At 41.7% G+C, this 11,097-nt stretch overlaps 1 protein-coding gene across 1 annotated transcript; it reads left to right on the top strand.

The window, feature by feature from the left end:
* The first annotated feature begins 2,818 nt into the window (after nucleotides 1–2,818).
* LOC121871663 (homeobox protein engrailed-1-like) lies at nucleotides 2,819–3,788 on the top strand. Its single transcript, XM_042374075.1, has one exon. The coding sequence runs from the start codon at nucleotides 3,219–3,221 to the stop codon at nucleotides 3,786–3,788; it is 570 nt and encodes a 189-aa protein (XP_042230009.1). The 5' UTR covers nucleotides 2,819–3,218.
* Nucleotides 3,789–11,097: the final 7,309 nt, after the last annotated feature.

The following is an 11,097-nucleotide window of genomic DNA, read 5'->3' as shown; positions in this document are numbered from 1 at the left end:
GCTATATCACAACCTGTACCTGTATCTCCACCATTGTATATAATTAATTAATACAGCGAAACCAAAATTAGATATATATAGCTTGTCCCTGTACCATCGTTCCAATCTTTATAGTCACCTGTATTGAGATAAGTTGTGTATCAGCCATCGTTAAGGAGTTATATAAAACTACTTAACATCCTAACTGCCTGGTATAATTAGGCCCGACTATCTCGCATCATCAAAGAACCTCATTAAAATACTTGACCGGGGTCGACATACTGCTGTGGCTGTTAAGACTTGTGGTGGTGGTGGTGGTGTGTGAATGTGGTGGATGGGGGGGTGAAGGTGAGGGAGGGAGGGTGAAGAGGAGAAAGAGAGGTTGAGGAAGAGTGGGATAAAAGGAAGGAGGAAGGGAAAGAGAGTAGAAATCTAATTGAAGAGAGAGAGAGAGAGAGAGCCAACCAACCATTAAGTATTATCAAGCATCAACAACAGTATATGACCATTTACTTATGTTGGTTGTCTCTTCCTGCCTTAGCCAATCTCTTCCTCATTACACGAACAAAATTCAAAACAAAATGTCATAGATGAAAAATCCGAGTTGGTCAAACATTTAATGGAAAAAAAAAATTCCCAACTGAATGAAACTCCTCCAGACACACAACCCCACCCCTCCCCCCTCACCCCTTACCCTCCCCCTCCCCCTCACCCCTTCCCCTCCCCAGTGGACGACATCCCAAAGTCAGAGTAATTAAGTGAACAGCTCATCATTAATTCATTTTTTGTTAACCCTTTGAGGACGATGACTTAACCCTTTGAGGACGATGACTTAATCCTTTGAGGACGATGACTTAACCCTTTGATGACGATGGCTTAACCCTTTGATGACGATGGCTTAACCATTTGATGACGATGGCTTAACCATTTGATGACGATGACTTAACCCCTTGATAACGATGATTACTCCCCTAGAGGACGATGACTTAACCCTTTGAGGACGATGACTTAACCATTTGATGACGATATTTTAACCATTTGAGGACGATATCTTAACCATTTGAGGACGATGACTTAACCATTTGATGACGATGACTTAACCCTTTGAGGACGATGATTTAACCCCTTGATGACGATGATTTACCCTAGAGGACGATGACTAAACCCCATGAGGACGATGTCTTAACCTTTTGAGGACGATGACGTAACCATTTTAGGACGATGACCTAACCCTTTGAGAACAATGTCTTAACGCTTTGAGGACGATGACTTACCTCTTGATGACGATGACTTACCCCTAGAAGACGATGACTTACCTCTTGATGACGATGACTTAAGCCCTTGAGGACGATGTCTTAACCATTTGAGGACGATGACATAACACCTTGATGACGATGACTAATACCCCATGAGGACGCTGATTTAACCCTTTGAGGACGATATCTTAACCATTTGAGGACGATGACTTAACCATTTGAGGACAATGACTTAACCCTTTGATGACAATGACTTAACCCTTTGATGACGATGACTTACCCCTAGAGGACGATGACTTACCTCTTGATGACGATGACTAAACCCCTTGAGGACGATGTCTTAACCATTTGAGGACGATGACTTAACCATTTGAGGACGATGACTTAACCATTTGAGGACGATGATTTAACCCTTTGAGGACGCTGATTTAACCCTTTGAGGACGATATCTTAACCATTTGAGGACAATGACTTAACCCTTTGATGACAATGACCTAACCCTTTGATGACGATGACTTACCCCTAGAGGACTATGACTTACCTCTTGATGACGATGACTAAACCCCTTGAGGACGATGAATTAATCCCTTGAAAATGATGACATTAACTTTTTAAAATACTATAATTTCCTTGAAGACGATGAGTAACTATCCTATTTGATTAAGTTAGTTTTCGTCACGTTCTATTAGGTTTCAGTTACCTTACTTTTGGTTTACTTTAAGTTAAGTCAGGTTTAAACTAAGTAGAGTAAGTTTGATTTAGTTTAAGTTTGGGTAAGCAAGTTTAAATTGGTTTATTGAAATAAGTTAAGTGTTGCTAAAGTATAGGTTCAGGTTAGGTTAGGTTAGGTTAGATAGAGATTAAATCAAGTTTAATAAGGATAAGTTTAGGTTAGGTTATTTTGCGTACTTCGGGTTAGCACTGGTTTTATGGGACTTAATCCTACAAGCGTCGTACACAGACACAATCCCTTGTGGCCTCATCAACAAGGGGCTTGTGTGAGAGACTCTGGTGGTCAGGAGGGCTGGCTTGTTGCCTCCTCACCGGGTTCAGCAGCTGCCCGGCCCTCAATAGAGACCTCCACACAAAATCAACAATATTGTGTCTGTAGCTAAGTAGTGGGAGGGGGTTTTCTTCGCCTCTTCCCTCCATCCCTGCTGCCTTCCCTCCCTCCCTGCCCGAGGGTCTTGAGCACTGTCAGCGTCACATCTGGTGGTGGTGCGCTAAGGCCGTCACTCGCCCTTGTTAGCGGCGACACTCTCGATTTATGAGCATAGCGGTGAAAATAGAGACCAATTATGGCCATTATGAAGCTGACAGTGCTGTGTGCGTAGCTTACCCGCCATCATCTGGTCCACTGTAATCTCGCTGTCGGCCAGAGGGAAACACTATCTGGCGAGGGGCGGAGCTAATCAGCCCCACACGCCGGATTGGTCATGCCCACATCTCAACTCCGCCCACTATCAGAGGACGATTAACGATTGGTAGGCGTCACGTGGTGGTTGCCTGGGGCGGGCCGGGCTGCGCAGTGACGTCATCAGTGATTGGTGGGTGGGCCCGGTAATTTGTAGTGTGATCGCGGGCGTTGAGGATGTGTTAGTGGCGATGATAACAACTCCCCCGGGACGATGGCACGGCGTGGTTAGCTCCGCTAGTGACACTAACCCCGGCACCTGGCACACACTCTTCCTCGCCTCCACCACCCACCTCAATCATGTATTCCACCCGCAAGTGTTGCTAATTGCAAGGTGCGACCCGACCCCGATATAAATCGGAAGTGTGCGTTCCGACGGACGATCGGCATTTTATACGAGGTGTAGTGTGGTGTGGACGACGGTGGACGCGGCCTCATGGCTCCAGCACGCGGCCACTTGTAAACATACACTCCTGGTTTAACCTGGAGTTGTTGTAACGAGACGGTCATTACCGCCAGAGTGTAATTAGCGGGTTTGTTACCTGAGTGAGTGCGGTCACGACGCCGACATGTGCGACACCTCCGAAACGATGGACACGCGGTCGGAGCCGTCGCAAGGGACCGACGGGGAAGGTGAGGACGACATCTCGGTAGGCAGCCACTCGCCCCTCCCGCCGCCCCGCGACGACACCGACGATGACTCCATGATCGACGTAGACGACAGCGCCAACGACGACCCCCGCGGCGATAAGGTGGCGGCGAGCCCCAAGGTGGAGCCCCCAGACCCGGCCATGAGCCCTGGCCCGCCCCGCACGCCCCCTGTGGCCCACCAAGCCAACAACGCCGCCCTCCACCGTTCCCTCAAGTTCTCTATCGACAATATCCTCAAGCCGGACTTCGGTCGCCGGCTGGGGGAGACCCTAGAGACGAGTGACCAGCCCGTTGACCTCTCTAGGGTCACCAACCGCGACCCCAAGAAGGCGGGGGGCTTTCGGGACCCCGCCAGGAGCCCGGGGGACGTGGGGCAGGCGCCGAACAGTCTCCTACTGAAGGACAGGGAAGGGTCAGGAGGCACCCTCTGGCCGGCTTGGGTCTACTGCACGCGATACTCCGACAGACCTTCTGCAGGTATGTACTGAAGCTCTGTACTGATGCACATAAGTTAGTAATGGCACCTAACGATTTAAGTGATGGGTCGTATCCTGTGGCATCCTTTTATACTGATGTGTGGCACTGGCGGCTCGTGACGCATGCAGAGGTGCGGAACTGTAATGACGTGTGGATATATATGGCATTCTATAATGACGTGGGTATAAGTGGTACTCTGTAGTGATGTGGATATGTTTGACATTTTGTAGTGACGTAGGTATATATGGCATTCTGTAATGACGTGTGGGTATAAGTGGTACTCTGTAGTGATGTGTGGATATGTTTGACATTTTGTAGTGACGTGTGGGTATATATGGCATTCTGTAATGACGTGTGGGTATAAGTGGTACTCTGTAGTGACGTGTGGATATGTTTGACATTTTGTAGTGACGTGTGGATATACGGTACTCTGTAGTGACGTGTGGATATAAGTGGTATTCTGTAGTGACATGTGGATATATATGGTATTCTGTAGTGATGTGTGGAGATATGCGATACTCTGTAATGATGTGTTGATGGGTAGAGATGTGTGGTACCCTGTAGCGACACGTGGTTATATGTGTGTGGTACCCTGTAGTGACACGTGGTTATGTGTGTGTGGTACCCGTGACACGTGGTTATATGTGTGTGGTACCCTGCAGCGACACGTGGTTATATGTGTGTGGTACCCTGCAGCGACACGTGGTTATATGTGTGTGGTACCCTGCAGCGACACGTGGTTAGTGTGTGGTACCCTGCAGCGACACGTGGTTATATGTGTGTGGTACCCTGCAGCGACACGTGGTTATATGTGTGTGGTACCCTGCAGCGACACGTGGTTATATGTGTGTGGTACCCTGTAGTGACACGTGGTTATGTGTGTGTGGTACCCTGTAGTGACACGTGGTTATATGTGTGTGGTACCCTGCAGCGACACGTGGTTATATGTGTGTGGTACCCTGTAGTGACACGTGGTTATGTGGTACCCTGTAGTGACACGTGGTTATATGTGTGTGGTACCCTGTAGCGACACGTGGTTATATGTGTGTGGCCTGTAGTGACACGTGGTTATATGTGTGTGGTACCCTGCAGCGACACGTGGTTATATGTGTGTGGTACCCTGTAGCGACACGTGGTTATGTGTGTGGTACCCTGTAGTGACACGTGGTTATATGTGTGTGGTACCCTGTAGTGACACGTGGTTATATGTGTGTGGTACCCTGTAGTGACACGTGGTTATATGTGTGTGGTACCCTGTAGTGACACGTGGTTATATGTGTGTGGTACCCTGTAGTGACACGTGGTTATATGTGTGTGGTACCCTGTAGTGACACGTGGTTATATGTGTGTGGTACCCTGTAGTGACACGTGGTTATATGTGTGTGGTACCCTGTAGTGACACGTGGTTATATGTGTATGGTACCCTGTAGCGTTGTGACACTTTAATAGTTTATAGTGACATTCTCGGGAGACGTGTGTGGAGGAGTGGCGCTCTTAAGTGTGGCACTGTCTTGTGACGTGTGACACTCTATTAACATGTGACACTCTTTAGTAACGTGTGACACTCTCTAACGTGTGACACTCTATTAACATGTGACACTCTTTAGTAACGTGTGACACTCTCTATTAACATATGATACTCTCTAGTAACGTGTGACACTCTTTATTAACATATGACACTCTCTAGTAACATGTGACACTCTCTAGTAACGTGTGACACTCTTTATTAACATGTGACACTCTTTAGTAACGTGACACTCTCTATTAACATATGATACTCTCTAGTAACGTGTGACACTTTCTAGTAACGTGTGACACTCCCTAATAACGTGTGACACTCTTTAATAACGCGTAACACTCTTTAGCATTGTGTGACACACTTTAGTAACATGTGGCACTCTCTAGTAACGTGTGACACACTCTAGCAACGTGTGACACACTGTAGTAACGTGTGACACTCTCTAGCAACGTGTGACACACTCTAGTAACTTGTGGCACTTTCTAGTAACGTGTGACACTTTATAGTAGCGTGTGACACACTGTGGTAACGTGACACTCCTTAGTAACGCGTGACACTCTCTAGTAATGCGTGACACTCTTAGTAATACGTGACACTGTTTAGTAACGTGTGACACTCTCTAGTAACGCGTGACATTCTCTAGTAACGTGTGACACTCTCTAGTAACGCGTGACACTCTCTAGTAACGTGTGACACTTTTGTAACTTATGGAAATTTTGGTAACGTATACTAATCCAGACGTGTGTTATTCCATTGATATGTTACACTTTTTGGTGACGTGTGATACTCGTTAGTGACCAATGACGAGGGATGTGCGGCACCCTCTAACAAGGCACTATACTCTTCTGTGACGCATGGCGCTATTTAAAGACGTGTAATGTTTCCTAGTGACGTTTGCTGCTATTTAGTGAGGTGCGGTCTTGTGACGTGTAGCATTCTTTAGTGACGTGTTAAACTTCTCAGTGACATGCACCGCCGTCACACGTGGCACTGTCTCCTGACGTGTGGCATCCTGTGCTAGAGACCCGTGACAGTTATACTGACGTGCAGAGATTAATGACACTGCTACGCTGGTGCCGCCTGGCCCTGTTTTAAGTGTAGTTGACACAGTTTTAAGCGTAGTGTGACCAAGTGTCTTATGTCCTCGTTTAATGTCGCAAGGAACAGTTTTAGGTGTCATATGGATCTGTAAGTGTCATATGAATCTGTAAGTGTCATATGGATCTGTAAGTGTCATATGAATCTGTAAGTGTCATATGGATCTGTAAGTGTCGTTTATCTCGTTTTTAAATGTTGCATGACACTGTTCTTAGTGCACTAAGTATTGTATCACTGTTTTAAGGATAATGTTTCATTGTTTTATGTGTAGCGTTTTCCTGAAGTATATATATATATATATATATATATATATATATATATATATATATATATATATATATATATATATATATATATATATATATATATATATATAGTACCTATAATGCATTATTTACTCATATACAGTACTGTATAACGTGTTAATCACACATAATATCTTGAAATAACTTCATATATAAGGACGGTAATTTTTTATCGTCATATTTCGCAGTTCATTAATGAATAATAATAATAATAATAATGATAATAATAATAATAATAATAATAATAATAATAATAATAATAATAATAATAATAATAATAATAATAATAATAATAATAATAATAACAATAATAATAATAATAATAATAATAGACAAAAATACTATTAATTTTTATCTTATTATTAATAATAGTATTATTATTTAAATGCACGTCAACTATATAATAATAATAATAATAATAATAATAATAATTTTAACGAGTACAAAAACAAAATAATACATCACAATAACAATAACAACAAAAACAACAGCAACAACAATAACAACAACAACAACAACAACTAAATAACAATCACAACAAAGCCATTCCTCGTGAACCAAAACAATATAACTAATTATAAAAACATAATAAAATACTACCCAAAAACACTAAATAAAATAAAAACAATTAAAAACATCACCTCGAAATAACAAACATTATCAAGCCAAACAAAATATAACACACAAGCAAAATCCAAAATAAAACTTACTGATGATAAAAAAAAAACACGTTATTAATAAAAAAACATTACATATTTCGTATCTAGAAAAAACACCTTCACAATGTCATGGTCACAAATTCAGAAGAAAATATCCTTAGAAATATTCTTCCTTCCTGTGAGAGCCAGATTATGACAAGCGTTCAGGTGTGTGTGTGTGTGTGTGTGTGTGTGTGTGTGTGTGTGTGTGTGTGTGTGTGTGTGTGTGTGTGTGTGTGTCATTAGTGTGAAGGTAAATAAGTCTTGATGTGATATATATACTGTCCAGTAGGTGTCAATATTGGTATGATTTAATTGAAACTGGTTTTTATGATGTGGTCAAACGTAAACTGTGGCAAGTTTCTTCACGTTGCATAATAATGTTAGTGGATGTGTCATACTTATTACGTGGTTGTGTAATATTGGGGAAATATTTTCATGGTGTTAATGTTAGTGAAAATAGTATTGATATTTATGTAGGAAGATGAAGAAATATGGGAATAATGTTGTAGTGGTAATATTAATAACAACAACAACAATAGTAATATAGAGATTATAGTCTCATTTCACCTAATAATAAAAATACCAACGGAAAGATACTATTGCATTAACTAAGTAATAATATAACAGCGTTGAAATATTTATCAAATCGCCCTAAGCCGGCAAAACCTATATTAATTTTCAACACGAGCCAGTCAGGCAGACTAGAGAGAAAAAAAAGAAAAAAAAAAAAAAAAAAAAGAGAGAGAGAGAGAGAGAGAGAGAGAATATTTTTTTTGCAACACTAACGACGATTCAGGAATGCTGCAAATGAACAAGAAATATTGTTATAATATTACAAGACGTGGAAAGATGACGTGTGTATTTCTCATCATCACCAGGAAGAAGAAAAAAAAATATTGATTAAAGTAAATCAAAATAGATAATCCTCTAGTAAATATCAAAGAGTACATACATCGCCTGCAATATGTACAGCAGGTGTTGTAATATCTTAGATAGTTAAAAGAAACACCTGCAACACATGCATTCAACACAAAAGAACAACTTGAAAATATCGCAAAATACTTATATATAAAAAAATCTTTTAACGCATTTTTTTAAGAATATCGCAGTAAAATATAAAAACTCCAATAACACGGATATAAAAGAAATATAGCAACATATACAAACTAATATATTACACTAAACCATATAATATCGCAATTAACTTATACCACTTCATAGAAATATATCGCCGCACACTGGAAATATATACACGAAGCTGTTAAAACATACGAGCGAGAGAGAGAGAGAGAGAGAGAGAGAGAGAGAGAAGAGAGAGAGAGAGAGAGAGTACAGTAGATTTGGCTGTCAGCGAGTGAGGAAAAAATTATCTGCCATGTTGCTTTGATCCTCTCACACCACATACTAACAGGAAGTTGATATACAGTTAAAATTCGATTAAAGATGCGAAATATACGACATGATAAGCTGTGTTGTCAGTAAGTGAGGGTGTGACTTTAGAGCTATTATCAAGAACAAGAGGAAGATACGATAACGTCAAGAGTTGGAGGACAAGAAATGAAGAAATAAACTGATGAATATTGGAACTAAGATAAAAGAGAGTTAAGATAAAGTAAATGAGTGATATTATCTGAAGAAACTGGTAAATGTGAAAGTGAGGAGGGAAAGATCTGATATATCGGTAAGAGAGACAGGGTGATATCGGCAGGAGGGAGTGAGAGACATCGGTGAGAGGGAGGGGTAAATATCGGTTAGAGGAAGTGGGAGATATCGGCAGTAGGGAGTGAGAGACATCGGTGAGAGGGAAGGGTAAATATCGGTGAGAGACAGGGAGGTATCGGCAGGAGGGAGTGAGAGACATCGGTGAGAGGGAGGGTAAATATCGGTGAGAGGAAGTGGGAGATATCGGCAGTAGGGGAGAGACATCGGTGAGAGGGAGGGTAAATATCGGTGAGAGGAAGTGGGAGATATCGGCAGTAGGGAGTGAGACATCGGTGAGAGGGAGGGTAAATATCGGTGAGAGGAAGTGGAGATATCGGCAGTAGGGAGTGGGAGATATCGGCAGTAGGGAGGAGAGATATCGATGAGAGGGAGGGTAGGATGCTTCTGGCCGTGTACCCTACTAGTGGTCAACCCTCAACACCAACCAGACGCTGTGGTCACCTCCATCTCCTGTCCTATTGGCGGGGAGTGGGGAGGGGGGGAGGAGAGAGTGAATGGAGGGAGGGGAGAATAGCATGGAATAAGGAGAGAAAGAGAGGAAAGTAAGGTTGATTATGAGGAGGAGAAAAGGAGAGAGATAATGAAAATAAGCTAATTGATGAAGAAGAAGAAGAAGAAGAAGAAGAATACAACACTATACAGTTACAACATCCACCACCACCGTCATCATCACTACCACCATCGTCACCATCACCACACTACCATCACCACCACTACCAACACCATCACCACCACTACCACCATCGTCACCATCACCACACTACCATCACCACCACTACCAACACCATCACCACCACTACCACCATCGTCACCATCACCACACTACCATCATTACCACCACCACCACCACTACTACCACCCCCACGATCACCACCACTACTACCACTACCACATACTCGGTAAGGCCTCACCACACACACACACACACTGTTCACTCCCTCACTCCACAATAAAACATTCTAACAGTTTATATCCGAAAGCAAAAGGCGAGATTTTCCTGCCGCCGGTGTGTTTGAGTGTTTGTGTTTGAGTGTTTGTGAGTCGGGCTGTCAACAATTGTGAAACACAGATGTCGTGTTCTATTTGTAAGCCGAAAAAACAAATGAATTTCCTGACAGGTTTGTTGGATATGACGAATAAATTTATCAAGGACGAAAGTAATTTATTTTACCCCCCAAAATACCGTGAAAATATTGACTTTCATGGGTCATAATAGTTAATATTAATGTATAAATATGAAGCACAAAAAATAATAATGATACAATTACAGATTTAACTTAATGATTAAGTAAATTATTTAGAAATAGATTATTGAGAATTCGAAGTTAAAACAAAAGAATAAAACTAAATTAATAAAACAACAGGGGGGGGACTATTGTTTAGGCTACAGAATATTGGTTAAATCCCACTTAAAGGAGGATTACAATTCCAGATTACAATAAAGAAATTACTTACGAAAATATATGGATTTTGTGGATTTTTAATTGTACAATATTATACGTCAATTTTAAACCCGAAGCCTGTTTGAAATCCACCTGGTGTATCACGGTAAATTGAGAAGGCTTAAAACAACTGGATTTGTGGATTAAGGCTGGTATCTTATATTATTAAATAAGGCTCTTATTTCTAATATATCCTTGATGTTAAATCCAGGAATCTCTCGAAATATAAGGATTAATATAACATGTGTTTAAATCCGTTATCCGCTTCTTATCTTAAATCCAGAAAGATAAATTCACTGGATAATACATTCCTGTTAAAACCGGATTCACGAACGAGAGACCGGATTTTTTTAAGGTCCATAAGTTAGATTTTTACCTGTAATTTCAAGAACGATTTCGACTCACCTAAGTTACAGTCTGAAAACAGTACCAAAAATGGCCACACAATTGTACTGAGACTCTACCGTAAACTTGGAATAAATTAGCTTAGGACAATGAGGTTTTCGAGCCCAGGTAAGAGGGGCCTCTGAGGT

This window comes from Homarus americanus, unplaced genomic scaffold (genome assembly GCF_018991925.1).
Source record: "Homarus americanus isolate GMGI-L3 unplaced genomic scaffold, GMGI_Hamer_2.0 scaffold39675, whole genome shotgun sequence".
In the NCBI taxonomy this organism is placed as follows: domain Eukaryota; kingdom Metazoa; phylum Arthropoda; class Malacostraca; order Decapoda; family Nephropidae; genus Homarus; species Homarus americanus.
This window is presented reverse-complemented; position numbering and strand designations above follow the sequence as displayed.

Coding starts and splice junctions, on each gene's coding strand:
- LOC121871663 (XM_042374075.1), top strand. CDS start 3,219: ATGTGCGACACCTCCGAAACGATGGACACGCGGTCGGAGCCGTCGCAA.